The sequence below is a fragment of the Salvelinus alpinus genome, chromosome 4 (genome assembly GCF_045679555.1).
Source record: "Salvelinus alpinus chromosome 4, SLU_Salpinus.1, whole genome shotgun sequence".
NCBI classification, from domain to species: Eukaryota; Metazoa; Chordata; class Actinopteri; order Salmoniformes; family Salmonidae; genus Salvelinus; species Salvelinus alpinus.
In genome coordinates this window covers 49,868,858-49,886,974 of record NC_092089.1, presented here as the reverse complement: position 1 = coordinate 49,886,974, position 18,117 = coordinate 49,868,858, and the positions used below count along the sequence as shown (strand labels likewise).

The 18,117-nt window shown below is 44.0% G+C and overlaps 1 protein-coding gene across 2 annotated transcripts; it reads right to left on the bottom strand.

The window, feature by feature from the left end:
- Window positions 1–5,132: 5,132 nt before the first annotated feature.
- On the bottom strand, window positions 5,133–14,084 carry LOC139573862 (cannabinoid receptor 2-like). 2 transcript variants are annotated; one of them, XM_071397791.1, is made up of 3 exons: window positions 13,959–14,084; window positions 6,532–6,634; window positions 5,133–6,369 (listed from the first exon to the last, which is right to left on the bottom strand). In XM_071397791.1, exons 2-3 carry the CDS (start codon window positions 6,602–6,604, stop codon window positions 5,270–5,272), a joined length of 1,173 nt encoding a protein of 390 aa, XP_071253892.1. In that variant the 5' UTR covers window positions 6,605–6,634; window positions 13,959–14,084; the 3' UTR covers window positions 5,133–5,269. The 2 variants fall into 2 exon arrangements, with proteins under 2 accessions (XP_071253892.1, XP_071253893.1); XM_071397792.1 differs by having other exon boundaries at window positions 6,532–6,637; window positions 13,959–14,065.
- Window positions 14,085–18,117: the final 4,033 nt, after the last annotated feature.

Below are 18,117 nucleotides of genomic sequence, written 5' to 3'. Positions count from 1 at the left end.
TCTTGTCATTGTTACTTGCTATCTGACCATTCAGAATCATAACAAAACACTGCTTCAAATCAAATTGTCTTTGTCACATGCTTTGTAAACGACAGGTGTAGACTAACAGTGAAATTCGTACTTACAGGTCTTTTCCCAACAATGCAGCTGAAGATAAAGAAGTAAAACTAGAAATAGTGAGACAAGGAATAAATACACAGTGAATAACAATAACATGGCTATATACCAGGGAGTACCAGGACCGAGTCGCTGTGCAGGGGTACCAGGAAATTGAGGTAGCTATGTGCACATAGGTAAGGGTAAAGTGACTAGGCAACAGGATAGATAATAGACTGAGCTGTAGCAGCAGCGTATGTGAAGCAGTAGCAGCGCATGTGGTGAGTGTGAACGCGTGAGTATGTGTGTGTGGCATCAGTATGCATGTTGTGCGTGGACATATTTAGTGTGTTAATGTGTATGTGTGTGTGTTGGGGTGTGAGTGTAAGTATGTGTGTAGGTAGTGTCCAGTGTGTATCAGTGCAAGATAGTTAGTTCAAAAAGGGTCAATTCAGGTAGTCTGGGTAGCCATTTGATTAGCTATTTAGCAGTCTTGTTTAACAGTCTTATGGCGTGGGGATAGAAGCTGTTCGGGGTCCTGTTGGTTCCAGTCTTAGTGCAATGGTAACGCTTGCCGTGCGGTAGCAGAGAAAACAGTCTGTGGCTTGGATGGCTGGAGTCCTTGACAATTTCTGGGGCTTTCCTCTGACACCGCCTGGTATAAAGGTCCTGAATGGCAGGGAGCTTGCCCCTAGTGATGTACTGGGCCGTACTCACCACCCTCTGTAGTGCCTTTTGGTCCGGTGCCTTGCAGTTGCCATGCCAAGCGGTGATGCAGCTAGTCAAGATGCTATCAATGGCGCAGCTGTAGAACTTTTTGAGCCCATGCCAAATGTTTTTCGCCTCCTGAGGGGGGAGAGGCGCTGTCGTTCTCTCTTCACAATGGTGTGGGTGTGTGTAGACCATGTTAGTTCCTTAGTGATGTAGACACCGAGGAACTTGAACACTCTCGACCCGCTCCACTACAGCCCCATCAATGTGGATGGGGGCATGCTTGCCCCTCTGTTTCCTGTCGTCTACGCTTAGCTCCTTTGTCTTGCTGATATTGAGGGAGAGGTTGTTGTCCTGGCACCACACTGCCAGGTCTCTGACCTCCTCCCTAAAGGCTGCCTCATCGTCGTTGTTGATCAGTCCTACCACCGTCGCGTCATCAGCAAACTTGATGATGGTGTTGGAGTCATGTGCGAACACGCAGTTGTGGGTGAACTCCCTGTACAGGAGGGGACTAAGCACAGACCCTTGAGGTGCCCCCGTGTTGATAGTCAGCGTTGCAGATGTGTTGTTGCCTACCCTCACTGTTGCCTACCCGTCAGAAAGTCCAGGATCCAGTTGCAGGGGGAGATGTTCCGTCCCATGGTCCTGAGCTTGGTGATGAGCTTGGAGGGGACTATGGTGTTGAATGCTGAGCTGTAATCAACGAACAGCATTCTTACATAGGTATTCCTTTTGTCCAGGTGGGTGAGGGCAGTGTGGAGTGCAATAGAGATTGGGTCATCTGTGGATCTGTTGGGGTGGTATGCGAATTGGAGGTATCTGGGATGATGGTGTTGATGTGAGCCAAACCAGCCTTTTAACGTATTTCATGGCTATAGCTGTGAGTGCTACGTCGGCGATAGTCATTTAGGTAGGTTACCTTGGCGTTCTTGGGCAAGAGGACTATGGTGGTCTGCTTGAAACAAGCTGGTATTACAGACTGGGTAAGAGATAGGTTAAAAATGTCAGTGAAGACAATTGCCAGCTGGTCAGCACATGCACTAAGTAAGCATCCTGGTAGTCTGTCTGGCCCAGCGGCCTACAGAGAATGAGATCACCCAGTCATTTCTGGTACGGAGAGTGAGATCACAAAGTCGTTCCGGCCACATCGATGCCTGCACATACTGTAATTTGTGACATTGTCAGACAATCCATCTAAACTCATCAAAAAAAGAAACGTCCTCTCACTGTCAGCTGCATAACATAACATAACAAGATTCAACAACTGAGACGTAAACTGATCAAGTTCCACAGACATGTGACTAACAGAAATGGAATAATGTGTCCCTGAACAAAGGGGGGAGTCAAAATCAAAAGTAACAGTCAGTATCTGGTGTGGCCACCAGCTGCATTAAATACTGCAATGCATCTCCTCCTCATGGACTGCACCAGATTTGCCAGTTCTTGCTGTGAGATGTTACCCCACTCTTCCACCAAGGCACCTGCAAGTTCCCGGACATTTCTGGGGGGAATGGCCCTAGCCCTCACCCTTCGATCCAACAGGTCCCAGACGTGCTCAATGGGATTGAGATCCGGGCTCTTCGCTTGTCATGGCAGAACACTGACATTCCTGTCTTGCAGGAAATCACGCATCCGATGATGCTGTGACACACCGCCCAAGACCATGACGGACCCTCCACCTCCAAATCGCTCCAGAGTACAGGCCTCGGTGTAATGCTCATTCCTTCGACGATAAATGTGAATCCGACCATCACCCCTGGTGAGACAAAACCGCGACTCGTCAGTGAAGAGCACTTTTTTCCAGTCCTGTCTGGTCCAGTGACGGTGGGTTTGTGCCCATAGGCGACGTTGTTGCCGGTGATGTCTGGTGAGGACCTGCCTTACAACAGGCCTACAAGCCCTCAGTCCAGCTCTCTCAGCCTATTGCGGACAGTCTGAGCACTGGTGGAGGGATTGTGCGTTCCTGGTGTAACTCGGGCAGTTGTTGTTGCCATCCTGTGCCTGTCCCGCAGGTGTGATGTTCAGATGTACCGATCCTGTGCAGGTGTTGTTACATGTGGTCTGCCACTGCCACTGTCCGTCCTGTCTCCCTGTAGCGCTGTCTAAGGCGTCTCACAGTACAGACATTGCAATTTATTGGCCACATATGCAGTCCTCGTGCCTCCTTGCAGCATGCCTAAGGCACGTTCACGCAGATGAGCAGGGACCCTGGGCATTTTTCTTTTGGTGTTTTTCAGAGTCAGTAGAAAGGCCTATTTAGTGTCCTAAGTTTTCATAACTATGACCTTAATTGCCTACCGTCTGTAAGCTGTTAGTGTCTTAACGACCGTTCCACAGGTGCGTGTTCATTAATTGTTTATGTTTCATTGAACAATCCCTTTACAATGAAGATCTGTGAAGTTATTTGGATTTTTACGAATTATCTTTGAAAGACAGGGTCCTGAAAAAGGGATATTTGTTTTTTGCTGAGTTCATAAGAAAGAGAGTGCCAAACCTCTCTGCCAACAAGAGCTAGTTTTCAGTTCCCCCCCATTCAGACCACTCCCAGACAGTCGTAGCAAAAGTCTTGCTTCAGAAATTGCTCTTAGCTAAGAAGCTATTTTTGTTTATTTTTGACCATTTTAATTGAAAACAATCACAGTAAGGTACTTAATTGTTACCCAGAAATGACTCAGTCTTTCTCTCTATCTAGTCTCTGCCATCTCACCCCCTCACATAAACCATGCTGTCTGTCCGTTTTTCCCACTGTTTTCTGACCTGAAATGGCAGACTCCCTGTCTCCAGGCTGTCATCTGTGTTCAGAAGGATTGTCCTCTTGAGGGATTGGGGGACTATAAACACACAACACTTTGTTTCAAATGCTGCACAGTAAAGCAGCAGTGCAGTTTGTCACTTTAACAGGAGACTGGGAGCTGAAGAGAAGAAATCGATTGACTAATTAAGGAATATATATATATATATATGTATGTATGTATGTATGCCCAGGCATACTTTAAATGGCTTAGAGCTTAGACTAGTACCCCCGCACGTCGACTCGTTTTAACTCGTTATTGTTATTCATTATTCACTGTGTATTTATTCCTCATATCACTATTCTATTTTTATCTTTAACTCTGCATTGTTGGAAAAGGACCCGTGGGTAAGCATTTCACTGTTAGTCTACACCTGTTGATTAAGAAGCATGTGACAAATAAAATGTTATTTTGATAACAAGACAAAACATCTACCTTTGTGTTTGTTTGTTTTGTGATTGATCTACTGAAATGACTTGTGAACTATAGTTTCTATTTATAGTGTTCTATAGAAAAGAGTGTTCTAGTCTCTGTGTTGTGTGACTCTCTATCTTTCTAAACTGTGCCCCACTTATCTCGACCAGTGGCGTAGCCAGAAATTTGTTGTTGGTTGGGCCTGTAGAAATCTGTCTGGGCCCCCAATTTTATTTTACACATTTTGCCATAGGGTAGAGAGGAAAATGTGCAGTTTTTCTTTAGCTCATCTCATGCTATTCTACACATTTTGCCATGAGGCTGAGAGAAAATGTCGAATTTTTAAAGCTCATTAAAGCTCAAATATAGGTGTGTAGAATGTGATAAAGGCGCTGGATTTTGAGCTTGTTTGCTAAATGAACAAATTAAATAGGTAGTGGCTTGGTGCATATAGCCATAGAAGCACAGTGACATATGCCTCAATGCAGTCATATTCGTTGCTCATTGGGGGTGTGGCTTTCAGTTAGTTCTTTTTGGCAAGTGATGTCATTCCAGGTCATCTGTTTTGTTATATTTAATCAAATCTGACTAACCCAGTGCACTGCTTGCTATGAATTCTAATAGTGTTTGCGTATTTAGGTAAAAAGACAAATAATATCCCATTAGGAACACTGACAAGTAAAGAGCATAAACATTTTTTTTAAATAAATAATACAAAATCTGAGTGGACCTCTTTTTTTCCCGAGTGGACCCACCCAGGCTCAGCCTTGCCCACACCTCTGATCTCGACACTGCTTGCAGTCACATGTGGAGAACATTGTTTACAATCCACAGGGCCTCTGTTCAGGATAGGTATATATGTGCAGATGGGAACCCGGCAGGATCCTCTTCTGGACGCTAAAGGACAAACACTCAAGCTAAAACAAGCATAGGATACAGATAGCTATCTACATTTGCACTGCCAACATCAACAATGCTGTTCTTTTCCCAAAGGGGTTAATTTGGGATAATTCCCTTAATAACAATAATTCCCTTGGACAAATAATAAAATAGTATTATCTCTGAGTGACTTGGCTTGTAGGTGGGTCAACACAATTTATGGTAACATGGTCTATATCTTTGTTTTAGTCCCTGTTATCACAGTTCATTTGAGAGACATTACCTCCTCATCGCTATGAACACAACAGAAGAAACACAAGTTCAGAACACCCCACTACAATAACCCTGATATACAGTAAGCCTCTCACCCCTTCTCATTTTCCAGTCATGTCCAGTTGCTGCTTGCCAACCATTTCTGAGACTGTGTTCGGTCGGCAGCTAACGAGTCTGGGCGCCTCACTCTCGGAGTGCGCGCTACAGCTGTTGCCCTCGCCTAAGGGAAGGGTAGTGGTCGAGTCTACCCCCACGTGCCTCTGGCAGCACCCCAGCCCCTCACTCAGGCCCCCCAACAGCCGCATCAGTGCCACCCTCAGCTCCCGGCAGCGCAGGGCATACAGCAGTGGGTTGACGGCTGAGTTGACCAGGCACATGGTGCTGCAGAAAGCAAAGGCCCTCTGCTGGGCATGTGTGAGCTGCACCGAGACATCTGCCAACATGAAGGAGAGGGTCGGCAGCCAACAGCCCACCATGATGAGCAGAATCAGGCCCAGGGTACGTGCCAATCGGATGTCCAGCCGCATGCGGGCCTGACCACCGGTAGGCGCCCCCTGGAGGCCCGTCATGGAGGACTCATGCCGATTGGCCCTCCACAGGATCAGGGCGTAGGCGCTCAGGATGAGTGACAGCAGCACCAGGATGAAGCTGACCCAGCAGGCCAGGTAGCGGTGGTCGATGTATGGGAAGAGGCGCGAGCAGGGTGGGCTGAGCCCTGTGGGGCACCTCCAGCCCATCAGAGGGAAGAAGGAGATGAGGATGGTGGCGCTCCACAGGGCAAGGAGAGCCAACAGGGCCCTGCGGCGGGTCAACACCACTTTATAACTCGACGCCTGATGTATACACAGATAGCGGTCCAGAGCAGTCAGCAGAAGACTACCCACCGAGCCGGTGAAAGCCATCGTCACCCCGCCCAGCTTGAAGAGGTAAGCGATGGGGCCGTCAAGGCGGTGGAACAGGTGGAAATCCAGGAAGCTGGTGGTGAAGAAGCAGCTGGCAAAGACGTCGGCCAGGGCCAGGCTGCCGATGAAGAGGTAGGAGGGGCGCTGGCGCAGGGCGGCCGTGGCGGCGATCACACCCAGGACCAAAGCATTCTCCAGGAAAGTGAAGGGTCCGGCCAGGAAACAGATGGAGCCGATGGCTGTCTTCTCCACCTCGAACAGAACCATATAGCACTTCAGGTCCGCACAGGACCGGTTGACTGTTGACACAGGAACACAATTCAGACATCAGTGATTGGCTTATGTTGTATGGCAGCCAATGTCAACTCACATTACCAATCATTATCATCCTTATATTTCATGCTTCTCTATTACAAAGTTATTCTATTTAAAATATGATGACAATATTCTAATATACATACCCAGAGGTAATGTGGGGGTGCTGCCATTGTCTTTGGACATCATGGACCCTACAGGTTCGTCACATCCATCCATCTCTTACAGGTCAGGGGTTAGCTCTGAGATCTACTTAGAGGTGCAGAGGGGAAATGTATGAACATTGTTCTCATACTGTACATACCCATAGAAATGCAGATGGGTCACAAGTCATCAGACAGTACCAAATGTGACCACTGGATGGAGACATTGTCTCTGATTGCTTAAACAGAATTTCCTGCATGGTGCATCTCAAATTGTACTTCCTTGACTTTTCGCATGCCCGTTCCTCGCTTCCAGCTCAAAACGCATCGGAGGAGACGGTCCAAGGGGAGGAACCTCTGACCCTTTCCTCCAATGCCTTGTGAGAAAGAGTTGCCTCCTAATTGCCTCCTTCCTGAATCATTTCAGGCTCTCTTTATGGTGAAAATGTGCTAATAAATGGCTTGTGAATGTGTTTAATTCAAAACCAATTATTGTCCTATTTTTTTTTTTATTATCGTTTATATTTTTTTCTCTGCTGTAAATAGACAGAGTATTGTTTTGAAGTGATGAAACAGGTCCCTGTGTTAAAAATATATTCCTATTAGCAGAAAATGAAATCCACCAAAAACAAGCTTCAGACATTCTGCGGGAAACAACCATTTAAACACAGGGACCTGTTTTATCACCTCAAAACAATACTCTGTCTATTTACAGTAGAGAAAAATCCATCCCTTCTAGCCCACCTCAAGAGGCACGGTAAAAACAAACGCATCATCAATAGACATAAAGATACCTCTAGATATCTCTCACTTTTCAAGCTCAACAGTTTCTCGTGTGTATCAAGAATGGTCCCCCAAAGGACATCTAGCCAAATTGACACAATTGTGGGAAGCATTGGGTCAGCATCCCTGGGGAATGCTTTTGACACTTTGAGTCCATGCCCCGACGAATTGAGGCTGTTCTGAGGGCAAAAGGGGGTGCAACGCAATATTAGGACGGTATTCCTAATGTGTTGTACACTCAGTGTATGTCTCTCTCTATATGCGTGGGAATACTTATGAACATATTTCCAAAATTAAAATTACTTTGAGCTGATTTCCTAGTGATTTTACAGGTCAACATCTAAATATTGCTCCCAGCGTTGATCAAAGCTCAGAACGCTTATATTCTTGATCTGACTGAGTTCTGATCGCGCTTGCCTCTATGGGAACAAGTGGAATCATGTTCGCCTGCGTCACCCTGGATTTGCCTCCCTGGACGTGAAACAAACTACCCCAGCTCGCAGTCGGCTCAATAGGCAACTAGTCTAGAGATGCTGCTGACGTTGTGCAAACTCACTGCACACCCCTCTACTCCTCAATGCAGAAGTGCAGAATAGATCATTTGTCTCCTGTGTACACACTTTTGTCTCCTGAATACAAACCAAGTAAACTTATAAGTCTACATGCTCCCTTGAGAACCTTTAGGATCTAGAAATGAAGTCAGTCGGCGCTCTTAAATTGAGCCAGATGAAGTGTGATGAAATGGGCCTACCTGCGGCGACAGGTGTGGTAGAGACTTCCAACTGTTTGCTCTGTGAATCCTGCCGGATATGATTTTGGACCGGTAAGAGTGAGATTTTTGGAAAGAGTGGATTCCTGCTTTTTGGCCTTGTGTCAAGCTGGGATTAAGGACAAACTGGGAATGGTTAGAACTGTGAAAGTTTTGAGAAGTGGAATAATTTTATTTTTTGTGCATCCTCTGCCCAGTGGAAGCGGGCGCTTTGCATCACGCGACTCAGGGCTCAACCTGTGTAGTGCTTTGCTCTCTGGAGCAGGGCGCCGCTAAAAGGACTGATCAGTGGGGTAGCGTTGATTGTAGAGGTGGATCAAATGAAAAATAATATTCCTGGTGTTTGTGACACCCGCCTTTTGGCGAGACTGAGAATACCTTGTCTGTCTTGTTGAGCTTTGACACAGAGGTTAAGTTATATTTGCTATCCTGTGAGGGCCTATGTTACGAACCCGCTACAGTGATTTAGGTGCCATTAATTTGGACATGTTGCAGCAGAGTGTAGAAGGGAGTTCCCATGATGTGAGAAATGTTTAGGAGGACATAGTCAGAGGAAGTGTACAGTTGGATAGAGAAAACACTGTGTGACAACTGTGGGGGTGTCCATGCAGCAGGTGATCCAAAGTGCCCTGTGTAAGAGAGACGGGTTGAGATTGCCAGAGTTAGTGGGACATAAAGTTTCCTGCGCTGTGGCAGTGAAGAGGGTAGAGGATAGGGTGAGTGACTCGACTGGGAGCCCCCCAGTGAGTAGGCCTGAAGAGAGGGATCCAGAGAGGATGAGTAAGGTTGGATTTATTGTGTTTATAGCCATGGTGATCAACTGCACTGAGCTGATTTGGGTGAAAGATTTTCGAGCAGAAGATCTACAGGAGGTTTTGAGAGAAGGGGTTCTAGCCTCCCAGGCCAATGGTGCATGATCCTGGTGTATGATCATTTAGGGATAGTGTATAGGTGCAGGGTTAGAATGGAGTGTAATTTAAGTGTGCAATCCGCACTCCGACCTGCGAAAGGCAGCAATTCGCAACACAGCATCTAGTCTGCCAGAAAGCCACACGAAGAAGAAAACGCTGTTTGCGAGACGCCGGACAAAAGGCAATTTTGTCAATTTGACCCTCCCGCTACTACTGCCGTGTCTACAAACAAAAACCGACTTGATGAATGAGCGCACAACTGGTAAATACGCACTTATAGATGCACTATACAGTTCATTCGGAAAGTATTCAGACCCCATTACCTTTTCCACACTTTGCTACGTTACTGCCTTATTCTAAAATTGATTAATTGATTTTCCCTAAATCAATCTACACACAATACCCCATAATGACAAAGCAAATACAAGTTAAGACATTTTTTCTAATTTATAATACAAAAAAACTTAGCACATTTACATAAGTATTCAGATTAATTGATCAGTACTTTGAAGCACCTTTGGCAGCGATTACAGCCTTAAGTATGACGCTACTAGCTAGCCAACCTGTATCTGTGGAGTTTCTCCCATTCTTCTTGTCGCTGCACAGCTATTTTCAGGTCTCTCCAGAGATGTTCGATCAGGTTCAAGTCCGGGCTCTGCTGGGCCACTCAAGGACATTCAAAGCCAGTCCTGCGTTGTCTTGGCTGTGTGCTTTGGGTCGTTGTACTTGTTGGAAGGTGAACCTTCACCTCAGTCTGACGTCCTGGGCGCTCTGGAGAAGGTATTCATCAAGAATCTTTCTGCACTTTGCTTTGTTCATCTTTCCCTCGATCCTAACTAATCCCTTATTCCCTTTCGCTGAAAAACATCCCCACAGCATGATGCTGTCACCGCCATGCTTCACTGTAGGGATGTGGGCCACGTTTCCTCCAGACATGACGCTTGGCATTCATGCCAAAGAGTTCAATCTTTGTTTCATTAGACCAGAGAATCTCGTTTCTCATGGTCTGAGAGTCTTTAGCTGCCTTTTGGCAAACTCCAAGCGGGCTGTCATGTGCCTTTTACTGAGGAGTGGTTTCCATCTGGCCACTCTACCATAAAGGCCAGATTGGTGGAGTGCTGCAGAGATGGTTGTCTTTCTGGAAGGTTCTCCCATCTCCACAAAGGAACTCTGGAGCTCTGGCAGAGTGACCATCAGGTTCTTGGCCACCTCCCTAACCATGGCCGTTCTCCCCCAATTGCTCAGTTTGGCCGGGAGGCCAGCTCTAGGAAGAGTCTTGGTGGTTCCAAACTGATGGAGGCCACTGTGTTCTTGGGGACCTTCAAGGCTGCAGAAATGTTTTGGTACCCTTCCCCAGATTTGTTCCTCGTCACAATCCTGTCTCGGAGTTCCACGGACACTTCCTTCGACCTCATGGATTGGTTTTTGCTCTGACATGCACTGTCAACTGTGGGACCTTTAAATAGACAGGTGTGTGTGCTTTTCCAAATCATGTCCAATCAATTCAATTTACCACAGGTGGACTCCAATCAAGTTGTAGAAACATCTCAAGGATGATCAATGGAATCAGGATGCACCTGAGCTCAATTTCGAATCTCATAGCAAAGGGGCTGAATACTTCTGTAAATAAGGTATTTCTGTTTTTATTTTTAATACATGAGCAAAAAATTCTAAAAACCTGTTTTTGCTTTGTCATTAAAGTGTATTGTGTGTAGATTGATCAGGAATGTTTTTATTTAATCCATTTTAGAATAAGGTTGTAACGTAACAAAATGTGGAAAAAGTCAAGGGGTCTGAATACTTTCAAAACGCATTCTATATACAAAAGTATTTGGACACCCCTTCAAATGAGTGGATTCCGCTATATCAGCCACACCAGTAGCTGACAGGTGTATAAAATCGAGCACTCACCCATGCAATCTCCATAAACAAACATTGGCAGTAGAATGGCCTTACTGAAGAGCTCAGTGACTTTCAAAGTGGCACCGTCATAGGATGCCACCTTTCCAACAAGTCAGTTCGTCAAATGTCTGCCCTGCTAGAGCTGCCCCGGTCAAGTGTAAGTGCTGTTATTGTGAAGTGGAAACGTCTAGGAGCAACAACAGTTCAGCCGTGAAGTGGTAGGCCACACAAGCACACAGAATGGGACCGCTGAGTGCTGAAGCTTGTAGCGCGTAAAAATCATCTGTCCTCGGTTACAACACTCACTACCAAGTTCTAAACTGCCTCTGGAAGCAATGTCAGCACAAGAACTGTTCGTCGGGAGCTTCATGAATTTGGATTCCATGGCCGAGCAGCCTAAGATCACCATGCGCAATGTCAAGCGTCAGCTGGAGTTGTGTGAAGCTCTCTACCAGCTGGACTCCGGAGCAGTGGAAACGCGTTCTCTGGAGTGAGGAATCACGCTTCACCATCTGGCAGTCCGACGGACAAATCTGGGTTTGGCGGATGCTAGGAGAACGCCACCTGCCCCAATGTATAGTGTCAACTGTAAAGTTTGGTGGAGGAGGAATAATGGTTTGGGGCTGTTTTTCATGTTTTGGGCTAGGCCCCAAAGTTCCAGTGAAGGGAAATCTTAAAGCTACAGCATACAATGACATTCTAGATAATTCTGTGTTTCCAACTTTGTGGCAACAGTTTGAGGTAGGCCCTTTCCTGTTTCAGCATGACAATGCCCCCATGCACAAAGCGAGATCCATACAGAAATGGTTTGTCGAGATCAGTGTGGAAGAATTTGACTGGCCTGCACAGAGCCCTGACCTCAACCCCATCGAACACCTTTGGGATGAATTGGAACGCCGTCTGCGAGACAAGCCTAATCACCCAAAATCAGTGCCCGACCTCACTAATGCTCTTGTGGCTGAATGGAAGCAAGTCCCCGCAGTAATGTTCCAAATTCTAGTGGAAAGCCCTCCCAGAAAAGTGGACCAACTCCATAATAATGCCCATGATTTTGGAATGAGATGTTCGACGAGCAGGTGTCCACGTACATTTGGTAATGTAATGTATGTCAGTCAGCTGGCTATCTGCCGGCAGAGACTTCTATTGCAGTAACGTTGAATGGCTCTGGTTAGTACTACTTAACCGGCTATAAGGATGAAGTAAGAAGCTAACGTTAAATGGAGCCTACCTCAACAGGAGCAAAAAATATGCTACTAAGTTCTCATAATAACCTTGCTTTACTGAGAGTAGGCTACTGAGACAGACAGTGATGTGGCGCTCGGTGGTGAGGTTGAGTCAGGCTGCAATGCATGCAGGAGGAAGCAGAGAGAGTGGTTAGTACGGTTGTTCCCAAACTTGGGGTCGGGCCCCATGCGAGGTCCCCTGAGAAAATCTGTACTAATCTTCTCAAACAAGTTAGGAACTGAAAAAAACAAGATGTTTCAATATGAACATCTCCACATGGTCTATCTTCCCTCATAGGCCTAGGCATACATTAGAATGCAATCAAAATGCAAATGATACAGTTTAAAAAATGTAATACTTTTTCCTTCGTCGCTGATGCTACGTGTCAGTGTAAATAATTTTTTATATTTCCCCCATTTTAGGGGTATAACGTTACAATTGCATAGGTAATAGGCTATGTGGGTTTTTTTGTATCGTTTTTTTATGTTAGCGGGTAGATCAGCTTTAATGTTACAGATAGACTGTGACTTCTATCAATATAATTGTCTGAATCATTTCCAATCCCCCATATACAGTGCATTCAGAAAGTATTCAGGCCCCTTCACTTTTTCCACATTTTGTTACGTTCCAGCCTTATTCTAAAATGTATTTCAATAATTTTTTTCCCTCATTAATCTACACACAGTACCCCATAATGACAAAGCGTTAGCTCTAAGTAAATGTTGGATTTGTGTTTTTTGTATATCGACTTAGGTGAATGAACCTACAGCAGCCAAGGTGATAATGGCTGGGTTCATTTATTTGTTTTTTCTGTTCTCCAAATAGCATTTTAAAGTTTTTAAATTGTATAGAAATGCAGTCAATGAGCTTCAACTTTCAAAAAGGACCTCACTAAAACTCAAACTCTAGTTACAGCCGTGCTGTCTCTATAGAAATAGGACATTCATAACCACACAAATAGGCCACTTTTTTTCAGCATTGCACCAGTGCCCCACTTTTTGCTTACATTTTGTTTTCATTTTATCTGGTTCTAAATGATCATCATTATTATTTTTTCATCACAAATATCCTGCTTTATGAAAGTATATTTTGGAATATGGGGGCTGGAGAAATAGGAAGTAAATTACTTTTCACAGAGACCCTTATTTGACTTTAGTGACAATATTTCTAAATCTGCTTGAGGGAGATGATGGCAGAGTATATGCACTCTGCTTATTACACCACCTCAGGCTTCCTCTCTCCTCTGTGTGGACCTGAAATATTTTTTGATTGGCAGGTCACAGTAGACTACTTTTCTTTCCCTCGAAGGTAGTTGGACCACTCATATATATCTTAATTAATGCAAAGTACACAAACCTATTACTGAGTAAGGACTCATGGGTAATATCTTAGATTTACAGTATGACCACAGAGACATTTCAACAAATGTTGAAACATACTGTGTCAACTGAGTCGTGATACTGCAACAAGGCAAAAAGACTTTCACAGACTGATGCATTTTAAACAGTCACTTTAAAACATGCAATGAGGTACCAATTCATAAATGCTATTAAGAAAAGAACACATAGGTCACAGACTGATCTGGGTCACAGACTGAAAATCAGACAGCATCATCTAACATCTAAATGCATGCAAAATCCTAAGGAGAGCATGCTTTGTGCTTCAGAACCTAACAATCATGCCCTCACGTTCAGCATTCCCCTCATAACAGGTTTCAAACAGATTGTGCAAGTAATGATTTGCTCTATGATGCTCAGAAAGCAGAAGGTAATGTTTCTGCCCTATATGTGGTGGACTGTATTGTAGTATAAAATAGTACAAGAATAAATGCAGGTGCTTACCTTGTGTGGATGCTTTTCTGTCAGTTCTGTTGTGGTGTAGGAAGAAGACAGACCAAACTGATGACCTCAGCTACAGCGCCACTGAGTTCCATCGAACTCCACTCCCCAGAACCAGTGAGAGTGACTGAGGGAGTGAGAGAGAGAGAGAGAGAGAGAGAGAGAGAGAGACTGATGTCTGACCATTTGCAGTCCCTGAAGTACTAACATGTTCATGCTTTCTGCGTTTTGGGCTCATTGTAATGGCTGGAATGGGATCAATGGAACAGTATCAAATACATCAAACATATGGAAAACACATGTTTGACTCCGTTCTATGTATTCCATACCAGCCCGTCCTCCTATAGCTCCTCCCACCAGCCTCTACTGACGCACAGAGACATTGGCATAGTGTCTGCACAAATGTTGAAACATACTGTGCTAACTAAGTTGTGACACTGCAACAAGGCAATACAACTTTCACAGACATATACGTTCTAAACGGTCACTTTAAAACATGCAACGAGGTACCAATTCATAAATGCTATTAAAAAAATAACACATGGGTCACAGATTAATCAGACAGCATCATTATAACCCCTATATACAGTGCATTCGGAAAGTATTCAGACCCCTTGACTTTTTCCACATTTTGTTATGTTACAGCCTTATTCTGAAATTGATTAAATTGTTTTTTTCCCTCACCAATCTATACACAATACCCCATAATGACAAAGCAAAAATAGGTTTTGAGACATTTTTGCAAATGTATTAAAAATAAAGTGAAATATCACATTTACATAAGTACTCAGTACTTTGTTGAAGCACATTCGGCAGTGATTAGAGCCTCAAATCTTCTTGGGTATGACGCTATAAGCTCGGCACATCTGTATTTGGGGAGTTTCTCCCATTCTTCTCTGCAGATCCTCTCAAGCTCATTGGATGGGGAGCGTCACTGCTCAGCTTTTTTCAGGTCTCCAGATTTGTTCGATTAGGTTCCAAGTCCGGGCTCTGGCTGAGCCACTCAAGGACATTCAGAGACTTGTCCCGAAGCCACTCCTGTGATGTCTTGTCTGTGTGCTTTGGGAAGGTGAACCTTCTCCCCAGTATCTTATCTTTTACCAGATCTAATGTGTTATATTCTCCTACATTAATTTCACATTTCCACAAACTTCAAAGTGTTTCCTTTCAAATGGTATCAAGAATTTGCATATCCTTGCTTCAGATCTACAGGCAGTTTGATTTGGGTATGTCATTTTAGGCGAAAATTGGGGGAAAAGGGTCCGATCCGGTAACTCTGTATTGTTGGGAAAGGACTCATCATAGTCTAAAATAATAAAATAATAAAGGCAAGTGTGGATTATTTTCTGTCAGTTCTGCTGTGTTGTAGGAGGAAGATAGACCAAACTGATGACAGCTACATCAGCCACAGCAGCGCCAGTGAGTTCCACCTATCTCCACTCCCCAGAACCAGTCAGCGAGTGAGTGAGAGTGAGACACTGGTCTACGATGAGAATATACTGAAACTGCTTGGGGAAGGATGAAGTAAAAAAGAAAGGGAAGCCATACATTTATGTCACCTGAGTGAGACTATACATTTAGGAGCTGAGCATTACATTTTACTATCCATATTTACATTTACAAATTCTGCAGGTTCTGAAGTCGTACAGGTCATGATTAAAGGTCATAAGAGATTATTTATTTCCGGGCGGGCCATCGCTCTGTAATGTCTTAAATAATGTCCTCCTAACACATATAATACTCATGAATACTCCAACCTCACCTTTCCATTTCTCCAATATATTTATTCATTTCCCCAATGTGCAGTAAAAGAGACTGTTTGCAGTCCCTGAAGTACTAACATGTTCATGCTTTCTGCCTTTTGTCAATTCCATTTGCGCATTAAGAGTTAAAATTGTGCCATGGGAGGAGACGGAGCACTCACTGTGAGAGTGGGCTGTGTTTCAGGATGTGTGAAGAAACAAGGTTAAAGAACAGAAAAGACCGAGACTGTGACCTTTGGCTACCCATAAACCAGCCAATAGTGATGCAGAAATTGCCTGTTAAGTGCAATGAAATATTGTGTTTACTCCACAGGGGTTGATAATGATAACCTTTTCATTGATTCTAAAGTACTGCAGCCTTTATTCAGTATGGTACCATTGTTTTTTTATACAACTGAGAGCTCGAAACCTCAATTGAATATGATATGTTATTTGTTCTCTTCCCTTGTGGCATGATTGTGTCAAGAATCCCCTCATTGTGCAAAAGTTGTATTTCCTGCATATTGCTCAATACAGAAATTATTTTGGCCATGCACGATGAGACAACCAGGATGTAATGTTGTTTTTAAGCAAGAGGGGGCGACAATAACAACCAGTGAGTGAAGAAAAACTATATCTGCAAAAACTACTATACCTATTGGAGTAACTCAAGAATGGTAAAAGTTTGTAGGGGAAGTGGTATGATTGAGGCGAGCAGAAGTTTGTTGCGTAGAAATAATAAATTAGAGAAATCCCACAGGGAAGAAAATTACAATACTTTATTAGTCTATCTAAATTAAGAAACTGTCATTTAGGACATATTAAATCAAAAATATGTTCATATATTCTAATCAGGTTATAAGACCTAATTTACCCATAGGCAATCTGAAATAAATTCATGTTTTACTATTTTTTTTAGCTTTACAACACACATAGAAGAAAGTTATACAATACATTGAACACATTTGGACTGAAAAAGATGGCCTGGTCTGGCATTGACCCACTCACTGGAGTCGACCATGTCTGATGTAAAGGCAGTCAGTATACTATCCTCCTCTCCACTGCCCTGTCAGTGACCTAACCGATTTGGCTGGGCAGAGAGGGAGGAAATCTGATTACAAGCAGGCAGCTAGGCTCCTCCACTTTTTCATTTCTGGCAGTCTCAACAGGTGCACAAGCTCAGCATTTGGCACCTACTATACCTTTTATGGTTATTCATTGAATGATTTGAAATGTTATACAATAAGCGAAATAAACAGTCTCCCAACCCAGAACCAAATACAAAAAGTATCTTCTCCTTATACATTCAATCAAAAAGAGCTTCAGGCCAGGTTATATATTTTTATGGCCATAATGTTGAGTGCTGTCTCCTCAAGATCACATTTCCTTCCCATCTCCCACCGCTTCACTTAAAGAGAGAAAAAAAGGCACTGATATGACCTCTCACTTAAAGTGTAGTCTGACTGTGTCCTATTCCCTCCTTTCAGATTAATGGAACAAAGTCAAAGTCATTGTATTACAGTTGGTCATTTGTTTACAACAGATTACCTAATGTAAAACGCAATTGCAACAGCCTGTTGGTTTTCCTTTCAGCTCTTTGTATGCATCACTAAACAATACATTTGTAGTCATCATTAATTCTACACAAACACACCCAACCTCTTGCCCAAAATAGGGTGAGTGTGAGAGGGTTAGCCTGTGTTCCCACGTCAGGAGAGTTTGACAACGTGGTTATGTGACATCCTGTGTGCACCTCCTCTATACTCCTGTGTGACCTAGAAGAGCCTCCCAATGACCTAAATACTATACATAGCTTCTGGCCTGAGGAGGCCCAACCCTTGAAAGGAGTTGTCACAGGGTGTGTAGTACACACTGGGTACTCACTCAAGGTGTACGACTTGATAGACGGGCAAAATGTTGCAACAACCCTCTTTTACAGTGAGATACACAGATGAGTGTTAGACATTGACGAGCACATTTGGAATTCATCCCTTCTAACCATTATACAATTGTTTTGTCCCGTAGACTTGGACCTGCTATAAATATTTAACACGTAAACCCGGCCTTCAAAATCTAGAACAATATGTTCTATACTAAGTCACAGACTCACAGTGTATACTGTCATCACTATACTATTACCACAGATTATAAACATGCTCTGATGTAAAACATGGAAGCTGAAATCAGACACAGGCGAGACATATTTATTGTCTTCATAGAGGTCTGGTCTGAGGTGCTGCTCTCGTCTCTGAAAACAGAAGATATCCTCCTATAATTGTATAAAATGAGGGCAGATCTCCTTACGTGTCCTGAAATAAACCGTCACTGTCAGACGGCTTGGAGAGAGCTCCATGGCAATGGTAAATGCAATTACTTAAAACGAACCAGACACTGTGTACAAATGGACAGTCCATTATCAG